Raw genomic sequence first — 19,144 nt, 5'->3', positions numbered from 1 at the left:
CGCTTCACCCCTTTATTCCTCGTCTCTATTTCTCACGAAACGCAGGAGTGCATAGGCGCCACCTGTAAAAAAATATTTCTAATCAGCTGGGAATTTGAAACGCTACGCCAATGATCCTTATCGAAACTGGGTACCCGAACGGAAGCCCAATTGCATCGTGGACGAGGCACGCAGCCGATGCGATTGAAGCTAATTTGAAATTTTAAAGCGGCCGACTAAGGTCGGTGAAATAAAAGCGGGGGATGAGTTGGCCGCGGAGAAACGAAAAGGAGGAGCAGAGAAGAATGGCTCCGCGAGAGGACGAGGAACGAGCGTGAAGAGGCAGCCGGACAAAGACAGAGGAGACGTTGAGACGAGAAAAGGGAGGACGAAAGTGGGTGTAGGTTCGGAGACTGGACCTACAGGGGATACCAGAAGGACGAAGAGGAGGCTGCTGGCCGGGACAGAGAGGCAGACTGAATTATCGTGATATTTAAATTAACAAATGACATTCTGCATTACCATAGCCTGTCCGCGGCTCGCCCCCTATTGTAACAGTCTCGAATTCCCCGACCATGGCCAGGGACGAAGACGTCCAACGACTGCACCGACGACCCGCGTCTCTTTTCGTAGGATACGTTTCCACGTGACAGTAAATCGCAAAGTGTCGACATTTCTCTTTTTGCCCTCGCGTTACGGTGACGATTTAATGTCACAATCTGAAAAGATGATCGTCCAATAAGTTGAATAAAAGGAAATAAATTCCACTACCTTACTTTATCACTTTAGAATCATTAAGCTCTTTATCGAGATTACTATCGGGTCGATAAAGATTATACGCTACAAGTTGACGATATAGTGGGAGTCGATCCAGCTGGAAGGAATTCCAGGTAAAAGCAGGTCGATTTACAATCCGATCGGCGTTATTACGAGTAATTGGCCAGATAACTTTTACAGGGGAATCAATCGTTCCCGCTCCGACGATCGTTCCGTTCGTTCGGAATTTTTCAACGAACCGATCGAACAGTAAATCCCTGTTAATGGAAAATAGGTCCAACCTGAAACGAAACAGTCAGGCAACCGGTCTCCGTGAGTGTCAATGTTCGCGCTGAACGGTAGCCAGCCCTGGTCAATAATTATTTTATCGTTGCCATTAAGAGCCCACGGTAGAAACCGACTTCGTCCTCGCACGGCTGTAATTACTTCATTCCGAACGAACGTTCGTCGGTTTTGCTGTTTCGACGACTTTGATGACCGTCCCGCGATGACGATTATTAGCTGTTTAGGGTTGTTGTCTCGAGATACGCGCTGCCAGCGAGGATCGTTAAATCGGCCGAAAAAAGAACAGGTATCTTCCGGCAAGATCGGAGGGAAACATCGGTGCCGGTAGTAAACGACGTACGGATACTGTTACGAAGACGGCGCGAAATTGATAACTACGCGTCAGATACATATTCTGTACGTACAGAATAAGTGGTTTGATCAATTAAATTAACACTTGCGTATACGGCTCGATACTTTGTACCCTGCAGCTGGAAACAAAATGTGGCCTTGCGTGCGGCGTACACAGCGTAAGGAATTTTAAGCAGCAATTAAATTTTCCTTATCAGTAGGATATCATTATCGGATCGGATGTAATAACATTACCAATCAATAAATGCGGCAATTGATTAATTGCAACTGATTAAATTCAAATCTTTTCTGTTAAAAAATTACCTTATCTCTATCTTCCTTGATCACAACCCTTAAGAGACACCCTCTCCGCAACAGCCCCGAATTCAATCAAAAAAACAGTACTCCCTGTAAGAGGATCAGAAATATCAAAAATAATCCGTCGCCGTAATTAACCTGGCAGAGACATAATCCAGCAGTGATCCAGGTGGACGTAACGACGGGCAGGCTCGGTCGACCAATCATCGTCGACGATCAACAAACGAACAAGCACCAGGAACGCTGTACCGGGCCAGCGCAGGATTAATTATTCTTTCTGCGTGAATCCCTTTTTAACAGCGGAGAAGAGATCGGCTCAGGGGTGGGCCGAAGCAGTGAACGGATCATTCTGCCATCTTCGATATCGCGGCCCGATCGCACGGGCGGTCGTCTTTGACGCGGATGACTGGCTCTAATCCGCTAACTTAGACAAACAAATGACAATGGAGATCGTTTATCTGGAACGGAGGGTCGATGGTGTAGATAGGAGCCGAGGAAAGGACCTAAACCCGGGGTCCCGGGATCGTTCTACTTCTCGATATAAGCACCGTTTCGCTTTCGGACAGGTGGATCCAACGGATTGATCCTGAGTTTTAATGACTGATGGTACGCGCTAATTGGCGGCAATCCTCTTGGAATTTTCCCGGGTACGAAAGGGTGCTGTGGTTCGTATCAGGCGGATAGCCGAGGCAGGATCGTTTTGTTAACCGGGCAGCGCTTTTATCTCCTGGGAAAATTGTGTTGACATCCCTCGCGGTATGTTTTAACCTCGACGACTAGATCGGGACAAGTTCGAAGGAGCTGGTATCGTAATTAAAAATTGAAATAAAGAAACCGACTCGGTGTTCTCGCGCGATCAGCTTCATCGACACGCTGCTACAAACGCGAAACATATTACCAGCCGCATCGTGCGCGAAATTAATTCTCATATCGACAGATTTACAGTAGAAAGAAGGAGAGCAAAAGAGCGAGGAGGAGGAGAGTAAGGGAGCAGCTGTGTACACCGGTCGATACTGACAAGCAGAACATATTAATTAACCGTTAGATATCGCGGTCTCGGTACGCGGTTGTACACCGTGGATCCGACGATTTATTCCGTTCGAACGGGGGCGCATTAAAAACCGCCGACATAGTCCGGGAAGCGTCGGCGTCAAGCAGCGTTTCAGGGCCCTCGTTTCTTCGTCACGATGGAACGACTTACGGTCCTTCCCCGGCCTCTAACCGATCGTACATTTCCTTCGAATTCAAATGCGCCGCGATCTAGTGGCCGTAGGCCTGACTCCGATCCAGCATCGAAAGGGGAACTCGAGACAAGGAGAGAGCAAGCGAGTTCGCGAGCGTTCGTTTATTCACCGGCGATCGTAAATATGGTGCCTCGAAGGCATCATGGCCGATACAACGAACCGGCGATGTCTCAATCTTCAATTTTCCTTCCCGGATCGTCCAGATAGATTGATAACCACCTTTTGGTAGGCTGATGAGACACGATATCTCAATCGCAGAATATTTTTCCAATGATTCGACGAGGAAGAACGCGAGCTGACTTTCAGATTTATCCATGTCAGTTAAGGAAATGAATCATCTTCAGAGTTTCGATTCGATTGATTCGATGACGCATTTTCAATTTTAAGGTGTTAAGTCATTGTTTCTTAAAATATTCGAATGTCTCACGTTTTCCTCGAATCCTAAAACCAGATACCTGTTCATTGGACGCGATGGAATATGTGTCTATTATCGAACCAAGCGAGTTTCGGATGCCCCTCTTAGCTAGGGACGACCTACGGTCCCCGGTGTCGTGTGGATCGTACTTTTTCTTCGAATTCAAATGCGCCGCGTTCTGCAGCGTCCGGCGAAGACGGAATGGAGGCGGAATAATAGAATGAAGAAAGATAGACGAAAGAAGGGAAGGCGGTGGACGGGCAAGCGCACGGTTACACGGCGTTACTCGTAAATACGGTGCTCCGAAAGCATCACGGCTGGTACAAAGAGGCCACAACGTCTCAATCCGAGGCTCCTTGGAGGGTCCGTGAAGCTACGTTAGCTGCAACACACTCCGCCTCCGCCACCAAGACCTCTTACCTCCTCCTCCCTCGTTCTACCGTGTCTCTTGATCTCCTTCTCCGGCGTTGCTTTCGTTCGATGGCCCCTTTCGATCGCAGCCCCCTTTTGCGAAAGCGTGCAGCAGTTCGCGAAAGGGGTACCACACACCGGGCCTCACAGATCACCCCGCTATCTGAACGAGCAGATCTTTCAGTTCGGTATACAACCACGGTGTGGAGCACCAACCACTCCGCTCTCTTCGACTCCCTTTTACCTTCTCTCTCTTCCATCTTCACCCTCTTCCGTTGTTCCCTGATCCCGTTCCCTTCGCCTCCTCCGCTTCCATCCCGTCCTCCCTGTTGCGACGCAGAACCAAGCCTTCCCTCCCGAACGTCGCGAGGAACAGCGAACCGGGGCACGTCGCGGTGTCGGGTTTGTTTTGTCCCGGCGAATCCGTGATGAGAACGTATGTAGGTGTATCCCACCCTTTGTTCACGTGGCTGCTACGTGGGCAACCACGAGAGAACCACCCGTGTCCGAACGGAGGAACCCGGCCGAGTTTATGCGAACACGCTACCATCGCCAAGGACACGTTTCCTCGCTGAATCTACGAGCCATCGCGGCTTCCAACTATTTTACCCTTTTCGTCGATCCTCCGTGGACCTTCCTCGTGGCAAACGGTGGCTGTTCTTCTTTCGCCCTCCGGGGGCGGTGAAATTAGGGATGGATAGCGATCGATACATATTGATGATAAAAATTTTTAACAAATTTTGGATGACTGTACGAGTCGAATATCTTGCAGAGCTAGGACTCTGAATTCTTCCAGGTCACAGAGGTCACCGTCGTAAAGAGAAGTGTGCCAACCTGCAGAGAAATCGATGCAAACGAGGAAACGTCTGAAGCGTTGGCACGCGAATGGATCTTCCAGCGAGCAAACGCCACACGACTATGATATTAAATTACGAATCCAGCATGGCGAGCGTGAAACCATTCGAATGTGTATGAATCTTTTCAGAGGAATAGACTAGAGGCGTAAATTTGAAAGGTGCCATAAAGTATTATGCATCGTCTAGGTAGATCATAGATCCTCGATCGAAATTTAAGGGGTGAAGTGACCGTAGTAAAAGGATATTTCTATAGGATATAATATATATAAAACGGTGGGCATATCCGAGTTAATAGGATCAAACTAGAATTTATATTTCAACTCGGACGGAGTAGGAAGAGAACGTCCCGAACAAAGGGAATTATTTAAACGATGACAAACGACGCTCGGTCTCGTCTCGAGCCGAAAAAATTTAATTTTCCCGCTCCACCCCCTATAGCGAGGGAAAAAAATACAAATTACCCGGTCGGGAATAAACGTCGTCGCATCGGGACGAGTTAAAAAACCATTTCTCTTCCCGCTGCCAACCATTGTCCAGTTCTAACCCCTCGTCCTACCTGCGTCCAAGACTGCCTAAGGAGCTGGTGAACGCGAAACCGGTCGTCCGGAAAATTTTTCCAGCCTCTAACAGCAGCTCCCACGCGAAGAAATGTCGTGGACACGATTTCATTAAACACTCTTCGAAATTCGACAGTTTCCCATGAATCCGAGCTCTGCTGGCTCTCTCGAGGCGTGTACAAAGACGCTGCAGGTCAACGGTGATGCGTCTTTTTTTTTCCGAGGGTGAATCACCTGCTTGGATGTATTCTTCGAGAGTCTCGAGAATTCGAGCGCTTCATTTCCTTAATCGAGTGTAAAAGAGCCACTCGAGAGGTGAAAAGAACCACTTGAGAACTCTAGAGGATGCCAATTTGATTTACTAGCGACACACGTGTCGTTTAGCCTCTCGATGATGATACTACGGTAGCGAGTATAATATTGATAATTTGTTTATATTAAATTTTAATAAGAATATTTTTGAACACCCTCTATCCTACCTTATCCGCGCCGCGAATAATATCCTCATAATTCTTCGAGGAAGAGGAACAGAAGAAACAGCAACTCTGAAGAATAAAAAGAAGCGGAAGGGAGAGGATGGCAAAGGTGTGCAGAAGAGAGGTGATCGCGGTTTGCGCCGCTTTCTCGTATTGAGCAATCAATAACAGGTCTGTATGACAGGCCACGCCACGCACACGGTCCGTTTCCGAGAGCGTGGCTTCGCGACGAAGATCGTGGGGTCCGAAGGTGGTGCAGGTGTTGGGTACCGGGAACAGGGCACCGCTCGCAGAGCCGACAAAGGGCCACGGCAATGGGCGAGTTGCATTCGGCATTTGTTTCTGGGGATACTTAGATCGTAATCTCGCCGGGGTTCTGACTCTCGCTGGTAGTTATACGCGCCGACTACCCCCTCTTCGATTCACCAACGATCTCCCACCTCTATTCTTCCCTCGATTCTTTTATTCGCAGCTTCTTCTAAGAAGCTGATGTTTCGACGATAACGATCGAACAGCCTGATACCGAGGATAAAATCGACATCGGAGACCGATGGACGTTCCGAGGGTGAATTTTGAAAGGGTTTCAAAATTTTAGCTGATTTTTTTAATTTACCTATCAGGTGATGATTATAATCGTTCCGACGAGTCTCGAGGTGAACAGGATCTAATTTTCGCGCGACTCGAGGTCATCCTCGCTTCACGAATCCGATCGAGTAGAGATAGAAACACGGCCGAGGTGAAATAGCCGCACACCGGCCGCAAGATTCACGGCCAGACCGTGCACCACTCATTAAGCATGGTAATGCTCGTTCACCTTGCAGATGCTGATCGGTAGGTACCTACTAATTACCCGAGGCTCGTTCTACCGGCGCTGAGGACGGTACGGAAACGACGATTTCGGGCCCACCAGCGTGCGAGATCGACTAATTAATTCTTCTGCGAGCGAATCGCCCTCTTCGTGCCACGAGCGAGCCTCGCCGTGTCTATCGAGAGGTTTCGATCAGCGTTCGGATTCGCGGATACTCCTCCGATTCGCGTGGGTACTTCAGGGAACGCGCGCGAATTTCCTTACAATTACAGCATCGAAATTTCAAGAGAAGGGAAGATTCGTCACGGCGTCGATAATTGCCGAAAGGGTCAAGTGGCGAGCGCCGCGCGAGTCGGTGAACAGAGACGCGTTGATAATTGACGTGTCGGATCGTTCGTAGGAAAGGAAAGAGAAGAATTGAGAAAGAGAAACGAGGCCCGACTCGACGAAACGGAGCTCTACTAAATAGCCGTGCGATGTTCGAGCGCGGCCTGAAAAGACATTCGTATCAATTATGGGAGGTAAAGTTTCAGTGCCCCGCTAAGGAGTCCGCCGCGGAGACAGAGCAGCGCCTTTCGAACCAACTGGCCCGCTATATATTAACCAGCAGGGGTCCATTTTACCCCTTCTCTCCTCTGCTGCCCTAACCTGCGCCCTCGACCAAGAACGCGGGCCTATTCTCCCTTCTACCTACTTCCCTGCACCCTTCCTCCTTCTCCCTCTCCCAACAATCCTCTTCTCTCCTTTCTCTCGTTTACCGACTCTTTCTCCTCGTCGGTTTCTAGTACAAATTAAATTAATTTTCGACCGTCCGACATTATTCTCTTATGAATTCCACGAGCCAAGGCCCTCGTGACCCGTGGAATGGAGATGTTTTCACGTCCCGCCACGTTCTGGGCCCAAGGGCTACGCACACCCCTCGTCTCGGTGCCATTAGTAAAGCCTCCTTTCTTCCCTCCCTTTGTTTATACCTTGTTCAATCCGCTCTATCACCGCGTTCCATCTACTCTTTTATTCTTAGGTGTTCGAGCTTGCGGAGTAAGTATCGTGATTTATACTGTTAATTAGATTTGCTGGTGTGGAGCCTTTGATTCTGATTTCATTTTTTTTTTTTAAATGAGGACATAGATGAATTTGAACTTCCTCTTTCCGGTTTCGTTAGACATAGTCCAAGTTAAATATGATTCTTTCCTTTTAACATATTCGTAATCATAGGCCCAGATTCTTCAACCATTAGCGCCTACGATTCTTCCCTCTTCTAATACTAATTTTCTTACGCTTTCAATTCCCGTCACACAATCGCTACCCCGTTATTTTGTAACGCCACGAGGCTGGAAGTTGACACGGCGTAAATATACGAGACAATAAATTACAGACCCAATTTCTTTTATCTTCCTTCGAAACGATTCCAATAACACCAGAAGCAAAATACTCGAATCTTATCCGGCGACCGCAATCTCGGCTCACCCCCTCGCGTCCCGGGAACGGGTCAAAGAACGAAACGAAAAAAACCGTCCCGAGAGTTCCACGAAAATTAATTTCAGCTCAATTTCCGATAGCTCGCGATCGTAGCGAGCGGAATCGTCAAGAAGTCTGGCGAGTCGAGAACTAACTCGGAGTGGACGAGACGGGGTCAAGCGACGCGATAAGACGATTCAACGAGCTGCCAACGCGGAGACGATAAGCAATTTGTAACGTTCGGGCTGAAACGAAAGAAAAAAAAGAAAAAGGGAAAATGGAAAGAAAGAAGGAGAAGGCCAGTTGGCTGGAGGGAGCGAGAAAAAGAAATCGGTCGGTTAACAACGGACAGATATGGAGCGTCACGGTCCCGTCGGGTCTGGCTCCGTGATGAAACATAAATGTTTTACTCCCGCTTGTGTAATTCATGTCTAAACTATTTAGATAACGCGTTATCGCCTACAAACGAGCCACACAAACTCGAACCACCGTGCTGCCCCGTCCTTCGCCACCCATCCTGCCACTTTAACCCCTTTTCTGCCCTCTCTTATCCGCATTTACGTAATCGCGATCCCTGTTCAAAGCTTTCTACACCTCTCGTAAAACGTGTCGATGCTCTTCCTTCGCTGTCGTCGCGATTCTTCGCTTCCTCTCGCATGAATCACCCTTTCGAAAAATAGGGGATGATCGGTGCGAAGTATTATTTAAGAGAAATTACAAATTCGTTATTACCTAAGATCATCGTTATTTCGAGAGAGCAGTTGTTTGAGAGAGATAAAATTGAAATAAACTTCATCGTCATCCTTCACAAACACCACAACACTATACTGCAGATGCTAATTAAGACTTAATTTTATTATATCCGCCTCGTAGATGATGATTTATGTTCCGTCTACGTCTTGTTCTGAACCGACGAAACGGAAACTCGATTAACTATTTAATAGGAAGAGAAAGGGGCGCGAGAGAGGGCTCGATGGATGAAGGAAATGCTTGTAACCGAGCGGCAAGAAAACCACGAAATGATGCGAATCAAATCTTACGGCTGGGTAGACGTTAATTACATAGTACGCGGACGAGCATGGGGAACGGCAAAAACAATCTCGACCGAGAGCCAACAGCGGTTTCCAGATTACGAACGCGAGCGAAACGAGTTCTTTGAGTCGATTAATCATAGATCGACTTCCTCCTTGCACCAGCGGGAAACGATACTTGGAAGAAACGGCGCGGAGCGTGAAGAAAAATCGAATTAGATATCGGGATCGATCGATCAAACCGCGTACGAACGTGATCTGCTGGTAATTGACGTCAAAACTTGCGCAGGTGGCAAGTTTGACCGGGAACATTGGTTAATTGACGATTATTAAGGTGAAGAAATTGATCCTTCGATTTCAGGTTCTTTCACTGTCATTTTTATTTTAATTTAAATTTGAAAAATTATCTCAAGTGCAAAGGGTTAAACAGAATTCAATATAAAATTTACGATTCCCCGATAAAAGAGGAAACCTTGGAGGGGGAGAAAAGTATCACGTAAGACGTTAAACATAATTTATCTCTGTTAAGAATAATAAAATATTGTTTCTTGAAGAATCAGTGAACCATAAACGAGGGGTCAAGAAATGCCCGGCAGATAAGCTGAGAACGATCTGATTTTCATTCGAGAAGCAACATTAACGATCAACGATTTCCCAATCGTTTACAATTTTTCATAATTCATGCATCGTTTCGACTTTTCAAATTCATTCCCTCCCACACTCCTTCGTTAGAATGTCGTAATCGTTGTATAAAAAAGGTTTTTATACACCGACAAAGTGAATCGGTATCTAAAAAACAAGTCGAAGGAGGATGAGCGTTTCGTGGCTGTATTATTAAAGATGAGCTCGTAACAATATCGAACCGGCAGACAAATTGGACCACCCTGGGCCTACCCCCTGGTGCACACGACGCGCTGTCCAAAACAAAAAGCATCGCCGATGCTACCAGCTGAGATATCAAGATAATGACGATCCCGACAGAGGAGCCTGTCTTCTACCCGAGGAATTCGACGATTCGTTCATCCGCTCAACCCTTTTGAGAATTTCGTTTGAGTTTTTCATTCGTTTGAAAACGTGACGAGATGATTGAGCTATTTGGCAGATCATCGTTTCATTAGGAGCTCCTATCTTGATTGAATTTGAAAAATTTGAAACGTGACAAATATTTGTGATGAATTTATAAATAATTAATGCTAATACACTTGAGAATGAAAAACATCGTAAGGGTTAAGCGGAGAATATTCAAAAGCGCCCTATCATCAAAGGGTTAATCACCTGAAAGACACCTTCATAAATTGCACAGGGGGTTTCTTAATTATTGAACGAAAGAAAGGTGTTCGCAATCTCCCTTCTGATGACAGAGAGACAGAACAGCGTAGAATGTTAATCTTCTATTCTCCAGAACAACCTTCCAACTTTTTGTTCCCTTTTCTAGCTTATTTTTCGTGATTTATGAGGCACCGAAACGCTTGGCCCGACTTTTTCTAGGACGGTCAGACCTGGAACCGACCAAGGTCCCGACTAATTTCGTAATACATCGATTCATGGTCCCCCTTTGGAAATTCATTAACGTGTCCGATAACCACCGGGCTCGATTGAGATATCGCCGCGAACATTTTCCCCGTTAACGATCCCTTCTCTGACCCGAAACTCCGAGCTCGATCGTTTTTCTTCACGATAATCATGCTTATTGAATTTCACCGGATCACACCACCCCTTTCTTATTTATGGGACACCCTTTTCTGGATACGAAATTCATTTGCAGACAATAAGAATCTTTTCACAACTGTGAAAGGAATACTTTTTAAAAAATTGATAAATTATTTATTTATTTCCTGGGTTTCTTGCTCACCCCTTTCCGGTTCCCGGATTCTGGGTCCTTCTCGCAGGATTCCCTCCCCCAGGTTTTCGGTCGTCTCTTATCAGTTTGTCTTTAGACGTCGAAAATTTAGAAATCTTAATTTTTACATTTTATAATTGGTTTTCAAATTAAATAAATCACCCCTAAAAAGTAGTTTCAAATTCGACCATTGCGCCATCTCTTTAAAAGTGGTTCAAACTACTCAATACCTCACCGATCGATTTTTTACGTGATCAAAATTAAAAATATGAAATTAAAATTGATTAACGGTGGCAAAGACGCGCCCTTTTAGTCGCCTTTTACGACAAGCAGGGATACTATGGGCGTATTCTACATCCCCCCGCCCATAGGGGGTAATCGATTTTTTAAAACATAGTGAACCAGTGGAGTCATCTGTTAGAAAACAGCAGAAGTTGCCTACCGACTTACCAATCGATTCTCCGGCAGTAGATAAGCCTCCCACGCCAGTTTAAAAAAAATGAAACCTACTCTTAGATTTTCTACTGTACCTAAAATTGATAAGATAGATTTCTTTATCATCAACATTCAGTAAACTAATTGCAAATGAAATTGCTTCATAATGAAAGAGCTTAGGGCTTAGGTCAATACTCATTCGAAGCATCGAAGACCCCTTTCGGAGGACCGAAGTGTACATCCTAGAGCTAAAAACTATCGATGTTTGTTGACACAAAGTTCCAGCAAAGTAATTCAAGGATCAAAGTTATCTCCAAGTGCTCCCATAGACACGCTTTTCTTTTTTTCCCACAAAAAGAAACGCTCGGAACGTGTCGGCATTAGACGTGAAATTTATTAACGAGACCTCGGTGTTCCGGCCACTTCAAAATTACAGACCTTTTTTCTCATGGAAACATCGACAAAGTGGCGTTCTGATGAACATCCAATTTTCCCTCTACCATTATATAAACTTACAGCATGTCTTTGACTGATTCAAGAGTTCATTAGGAAAATTATCCTACAACTTGTAATGAAAGAAATAAACTTATTCTGTTTTAATAAACGTATACTGTTTTTTTTTTTTGAAATCCTTGAAAAGAACCATAAAATTGCAAAGGACCTAGGTCCCACAACTATGAAGAAGAACGAAGGAAGAAACGCAGACTAAAATGGAGACAGGATGTTCGAAGAGAGGAGACACGGCAGCGTGTGGGCATTGTGTCGAAAGAGGACAGTTCGAAAGCGCATTTCTGCACTTAGGCGAGCTGGGATGACTTTCGTCGTTTTCTCACGAGTGGTCCAGACAATTGCGTGGATCTGGATGTCTAGACGGTCGCATCCTTCGTTTTATTTTCTGCGTTGCAACCAAAAACACGTTACATTTGCCAGAAACTTTCTGCCTCGGTTTCTCGATAATCCCTCGCCCACTTATTCCTCCCTGTACCCATCGCATTCTTTCTCCTACTAAAATCATTTCTAATACAAAAATAATGCGAGGATCCACGAGGTTAAAAGAAACTCGGAACAGTAAAAGTACATAAAACATAAATAAGAAATGAAACGATAACAGTTACACTTAAAAAATAAAGTATACGTCATCATGGAAGGACCTGCAGTGAAAATTTGCACAATCCCTCCATGTAACAGTGAACTTCCGGTCGGATCGATCACATGCATTGTCTGGAACAAGGTCGCACAAAGAAGAGCGTTCGAAGGAGAGAAAGAACAGATCCTGGAAACGCGGCCCGTCATGGGCGGCATCTGACCCCCCACGAGTCCAGCCAGAAGATACTCTACCGTGCGCCATGGGATTTTTTCTATAAACACGGATAGGGCATCCGAGGCCGCATGCAGCGGCTATTTAGACGCGAGTAAACGGCACAAAGGGCCCTTTTGTACAGCGAACACGGACCGTCCGTGTTGCAACTGGACACCACATTGCATCACAGACATACCGTAGGCTCGATTGCACGCTTTCGTTACACGCTGGATCACAGCGGTGTCGCGAGAGGAAGGAAGTGCTCGTGATCCTTTTTGCCATTTTCCAGACTAGGACCATAGCGTGAGAATAATTAATTTTTGGAGTATCCGAGTTTGAACGTAGTTGAAAATACTAGGCACTTCAATTTAATTTTCATCCCCTTTTGAATACTTATTTTTTACCGACAAGAGGGAGAAGAAAAGTGAAAATGGTACCGAGGTACGGTGGACATTTTCCAGAATCTTCAGAATGAAGGAAACGTACATGCCGAAAAGCAAAGGAATTGTTTAAAAATCAAAGATCTCTGGAGCGGCGCCTTCACACGACGCTGGCCCTCCAGACGCCGGCGCCGCTTTCCCACAATTAAGAAGGCGCCTCGGTATCTCTTGGCGCCTACCACGCACCCGCACGACCACGCATTTACGCACGCGACTCACCCGCTCGTGCGTGTGTAATTGTAAGTGCACGTTCAATGAGAATACGCAAGGAATAATAAACACGCGTGTCAGTTGACAAGCGCTGCGAATCACGATCTCCATCGCGTAGCTTCGTCGATCTAAACCTTACGGCAGTTTGCGGATCTTAATGAATGGGCCTCTTTGTAAATCGTTTCGTTAATTAATTTCATAAACACGAAATATCAGATTGCTCGTAGAGATAAAATGTTTTGTAATTCATTAAGAAGTTGGGAAATATTAAGTGAAAATTAAAGATAACGCTAAAATTGAGAGAAACCAGGCGAAATTGAAAGACACAGGGGATGATTTTCCAAATTTCACGGACGGCCGTCGAGGGCTGTCAGCGTGATTCGAAAGACGTGTCTGGAATATGTTACTTTCGACTCATCGATGTTGCAGAGTCGAGAAATGGCCCCGAGGATCTCGTCCTGCCGTCGGACGAGAAAAATGGATTGTTTTGTTTTCGTTTCTAACCCCGTTCGAGAAACCTACCCGCCCTGAAACCAATACGCGAGCGATCCGATAAACCGAAGACGCGTTTGACACCCTCGACGTGTTTTAATTTTCAAAAACTTGACAGACGTCATCCCCTTGTTACTTTCGAGAACACCCACATTATAATATCAATTAAAAGAATCGAATAATAATTGATCGTTTGACAAAGTATCTCTACTTCAGCTATGTCGATTTTCTTAAATTAAGAAAGATTGAAGGGTTGCTTTGAGGAATTATAAAGAAGGAAGTAATTAAATGAATCAGGATTTAATCGCTACTCGATTTTAGAGGCATCGTTCATGGTATGACTTGATTGGTTCGGTTGTTCAGCCATAGGCGGGTCTTCCGGCTTCTCCTCCGCCCCAACGTTACTCACCGCGTTATGGCTGTCCCGAGGCAAAAACAGATTTGCCATCTCCTTAATCGTCCCCCCGCATTTCCGATCACCATAATTATTATCGTCGCGAGGTTAGTTGGATTTTTTTGGGTGAACCATAGATCGATGCCCTGTGTGTCCGGTGGATCAGCAGGAAAAAAGTCATGCAATTTGTCAAATTAATTATAAATCATGGTGAAATATGCACTATTTATTCATTAAGATGCTATTCATTATCTCAGTTAATAAAATAAAACAAGTCTCCCAAATACTATATTGATTTCTCCTTTTAAATGATAATAATTTTAATTAAGAGCTCAATCTACCCCCTAAACTTCCAGAAACCACCCCAGAGATGCACTTATTAGCATCCTTCAAAAAATCTGTCTTACGTCGAATCTAAAATACAATCAGCTCCAAAAATGTCTCCTAGCTGAGGAGAGAAATTAAAATCTCCAATCAGAAAATCGGTGGTACGACCACCCCGTAGAAGCCGTGCTTGTGGCGCTTGACAGGCTGATCGTGGCGTGGGTGTGCTGGTAAAAATCTCCGGTCTGGAACACCGCCACGAACGCACACACATATTCAGAGATGATTGGTGGTGGTGTCCCAGTGTACCACGAGACCAACACTTGACTCCCTCGGAAGACCAAGTCACATTATACGTCTGTCCTCCGGCCTGACCGTTCAACCGTGACCATCCCCTGCCAGATTGGATCTCGCTTGACATTTAAACTGTTGTAATTCGTGAAACGAGACGAACGTGTGTCAACATCGGTTCGTAACGAGCTCACTTGGATTTTATAGTTTCTCCATGCTGTTCGTGCCGCGTTTACGTCCCCCTTTTATGACGTTTCGAGTGCGATTAACCCTCGACTGACAACTGTTTCGATTCTCAAGGAACAGGTCTCTTCGAGTGTTCATTTTACGATTTTTACTTACAACTGTTCTTCGATGACCGCGTCGTAAAGTGCCAGGATTATTAAATTCTCAGTGTCGTCCTTTGTGTCGAAGATCGAAGATTATTACCCATAAATCGTTGGTACCTTGGATATTTGGATACTTCGATTAATTCCTCGTTCATCGAAATAATTTGTCAGTGTATTCTAAGAGTGACAGTGTTACTGTTTCAAGGATACCATTTTGTAAAAGTGAAGTTCGAACGCGAACAATCCTCGAGGATGCATTAAAATGTTGTCTTCCTCGATCTCCGGAACACCCTTCAGCGTCCGCGATATTCTCAGCGAGGATCAGCAACTCGGCATCATGGATTGCTACCCTCCGCCTCATCATCAACACCAGATCCAACAGCAACACATGCCTCAGGACTATTACGGTTACAATATCGTGCCGGAGAACAATTGGGATGTGGAGAAATTCAAAGAACAATCGATGCCGAATTATCCTCATTACCCGGACTTGAGTCATGTTCACCAGTTGACTCAGATGTCTCAACCGTATCCAGAATCGTCGGTTACAGAGGATGGTAGGTGAAATTTGTCCTGTTTTATGAGGAGCGGTGTTTTCTTTTCAAGGGGTTCTCGAGTGGTGAAGGTAATATGGCGCTGGGGGTTGTTTTTTAGGTAACGTAGTTACTTCGAGCAAGACGGAGCTGAGGAAGAGCCAGTCTGGGAAGAGGACCAAGCGGAAGCCAAGGGTGCTGTTCTCACAGGTAAATTTTTTGGGAATGTTTAAAAAATTTGTCACTCTGTCTGAATAAAATCATTGTTCACCAAAAGAACTCAATAACCAGCCCCATTATCATTCAAAATTTCTCACGATTCATTACAGACACAAGTTTATGAATTGGAGCAACGATTCAAGCAGCAAAGGTACCTAAGTGCCCCAGAAAGAGAGCTCCTAGCCCAGACGTTAAAACTAACCAGCACCCAGGTGAAGATCTGGTTCCAAAATCGCCGATACAAGAACAAAAGAGCCAGATTGGAAGACGCGGAGAAACTACAAGCCCAAAATATGAAAAATCAATCCCTGAAGAAAATCCACGTGCCAGTATTAATTAAAGACGGAAAGCCAAATTTGCAAGAGCCCTACAACCCTCCTTATTGGTCAAACATCAGGCCAGATTTGAGCGTTTCCATGCAACCGGACTTCAGGATGAACGATATTCGTCTCAGTTCTGAATTCAGGCCGACGAATGGCGACGCGAACATAAGTCCCGAGTTCAAACCGGAAATAACCCCCGAGCTGTGCGGAAAATCGAACTTGAACAGCGAAATGCAAACCTACCCTCGACCTAGTGTTCACGATTGTCACAGACAGATCAAGACGGAATATAAGGCGAACGAAAATGGCAACGAGGTGTCGCCATTTCCGGATCTGAAGAACATCCCGACGGATACGAAACCGATGATCTGCGACGGAAGACCGATAATGGACGTGACCAGCAGCGACTATGGGTACTCGAATTATCTGGGACCAGCTAATTATCAGATGCAATACGTAAATTACATGGAACAGGTGCCCATGGATCAAAATTTGCAGCGACTATGGTAGGGTCCAAAAATTTGGTACCTCTGAACTCTTGTGTCGATAATTCAATGTTCGTTATATTCTTTAGAAATTTTTACATTCATATCCTTCTCATTTATATAAAAATCATGAATGTGCAAATTGTTTCAATTAAATGAAATTGTCAATGTTTGAGATTTCATCAGTTGTGATTAATAATATCAGAAATTTAATATCGTATTAATAAGCTACTATCATAAATTTTCCCAAAAAAGTACAATTTATAGCTGGAAATCTCAAATATTTGAATTATGAAAGGGAGAGCGACGTTACCAAAGCAGGTAGCCAAAGAATAATCATTTAAGGTGTAACTTTTAATCATCGCGATTCGATAGCTTTAAGTTCGAGATAGTTAGAAGTTAAGGCCGATTGGCAGCTGTGTTTTATATATATATATTTTTTTGTTTTCTCTCTTTTAGTTAGATAAGTTACCCTCTTCGAAATAGTAACGCACCGCTCAAGAGGCCCGAACGGAAATTGCTTCAAGTGGCCTTTGCGGAAACACCAGAGTTCTTTTTTCTCTTCACTAATTCTATTCGTGAACGTTTATTCTGATGTTTCCGATCGAACAATTGCGATCTCATTGTATTGTCATCTTCCATTCATGTGCACGATTCGAGACACAAATAAACAATGTGACAATAAAGTATTAATAATTTACAAAGAAAATTACGTTTCCTATTATTTGTAGTATTGGATTTAAGCAAAATCTCCAATTTTCCTTAAATTCCCTTCAAATCCCTCTATTAAATTCGCGCTAATTTCAAATCCTTGAATTTCTTTCTTTATTTTAACTTAACCCATTACTTTCCTCTCGTATGCGGCTTTTCCGTCGTGGAAATCCGCCGCAAGACGGTCAGCTCGATAAAACCGAAAATATGGCGAAATGGCATTTATAAATAGGTGAGTTCTGACAGCTTGAGCGAAGCCATGGGTGCCTTTTAGGTTATCGCGCGAGCACGACGGGTCATCTGGCAGTCAAGTGCCTTCACATAGACGATTCAACGTCGGCGTAATCGTTGTTCATGGTGCTACCGCTGCCATAAAGGACCATGGGAACAAGCTGATAAAAATGTCGCTGCTGATAGCAGGGAGAGAACGGGGGATTCACGTGGCTTTCCCATACGCTCTCACCTTCACCGCAGACCACCCTTCGAACGGGAAACGCTCCGCCTCTGTGCACCTGCACGCACCTGCCAGCACTTGTTCCTCGTGATCTGGCCCGTTTTACTCTCTCGACGAGATCCAGATGCGAGCCACCGGTTACAACGACCTCCAACTAAGCGTTAATTTCAGCTACGTGCCGATCATACGGGGTGATAAGGTCGCTGTTATTAATCGCTAAATTTTAGGGGCTTCTGACATGATTTATGAACGTACTAATGATTTCTAATTGCTGCAATTGGTAGCTGCATTATTTAACAGTAATTGATTGCAACTAATTGCACTGCAATTAAATGCATAAAACGGAATTTCTCCAACGGCTATTTAGCTCGAATTCTAAAAGCCCCATTAGGATATCGTGTATTCGCATAATCAATCACCGGACGTTCAACGCTGAAACACGATCTTATTTGCTTGCAAGCGAAAAGGAACCATCATGGGACAGTAAAGGCCGATGCTGTGCAAATAGAGACACGAGTGCATATGCATAAAATTGTACGCAGATCGTTTGGATTTATTTAGAGACGACCCTGTCTTTCCGGCGCTCATTAATCACCCCGTGTCGGCCATACCTCTTTTTTTTTTTAGACTTCAAATCAATGCATTGTATTATGATGACTTCATTAAGTGCTTAAAATTGTTTTTAATTGATTTCATTTTGATTACGTAAAGTGTTGACAAAGTTGGATTATTAATTACTGATGAATCAATTTCGAATTCTTAATTAAGTGATTAATTATATTTTGTTACTAAGTTAGATCGTGACGTACTGAACTATGAATGCACGTCAAAGATGAGCAATATGACATGAGCTACTAATTATAGTAATGAGGTTTACATTCAAATTATTGTAGAAAATATATAATTGATATACTTCATCTGAAGGTATAATGTTTTAATGAAGACAGGGGTAAAATTTTATCAATTTCTTTTACAACCTTTTTTAGAATAATTTTTAAAACCTAAATAGAACTATTTCTTATATCTACAGAAGATAGAGTAGAACCCTGCTTTAGAGAATTCTACGTTTTCTGCTGGAAATATGGTCGAAGGTCCACTTTATCTACAGTAGAGAAGTCTTCTGTTTAAGTTTCCCCAATACCGTTCATATTCTACTGCACTCTATGTTTTGAATTCAGAAAGAGGACCTTCCAATATCATATTTATTAAACACTAAATTTTTATAGATATAAATATGCGGCTATAATTTTTTGAAATACAAGTGCAATTATTTTTAATTTAAACATTCCACAATATAAGCTGATATCTCGAATGTTAATTGGACACTGAAGTAAACTATTCGCAATCCGAAATAGCTTAGCTGTCATTCGCCTTTGAAATCCTCATTAATGCTAGAATCGTCTTACTATAAACGTCTG

The 19,144-nt window shown here is 44.3% G+C and overlaps 1 protein-coding gene and 1 long non-coding RNA gene across 2 annotated transcripts; one reads left to right on the top strand and one right to left on the bottom strand.

Annotated features, from left to right (window-relative positions):
• Positions 1-3: 3 nt before the first annotated feature.
• On the bottom strand, positions 4-1,371 carry LOC123988400. Its single transcript, XR_006830005.1, has 3 exons — positions 1,038-1,371; positions 502-698; positions 4-62 (listed from the first exon to the last, which is right to left on the bottom strand). It is a non-coding gene; the product is annotated as an uncharacterized LOC123988400 (long non-coding RNA).
• Positions 1,372-14,763: 13,392 nt separating this feature from the next.
• On the top strand, positions 14,764-17,087 carry LOC114875867 (homeobox protein Nkx-2.5-like). The gene is made up of 3 exons (XM_029186659.2): positions 14,764-15,558; positions 15,656-15,744; positions 15,864-17,087. Exons 1-3 carry the CDS (start codon positions 15,264-15,266, stop codon positions 16,584-16,586), a joined length of 1,107 nt encoding a protein of 368 aa, XP_029042492.1. The 5' UTR covers positions 14,764-15,263; the 3' UTR covers positions 16,587-17,087.
• The last annotated feature ends 2,057 nt before the right edge of the window (positions 17,088-19,144 follow it).

This window comes from Osmia bicornis, chromosome 13, assembly GCF_907164935.1.
Source record: "Osmia bicornis bicornis chromosome 13, iOsmBic2.1, whole genome shotgun sequence".
NCBI lineage: Eukaryota > Metazoa > Arthropoda > Insecta > Hymenoptera > Megachilidae > Osmia > Osmia bicornis.
The sequence above is the reverse complement of the archived record's forward strand: the minus strand, read 5'-3'. Positions and strand labels throughout refer to the sequence as shown.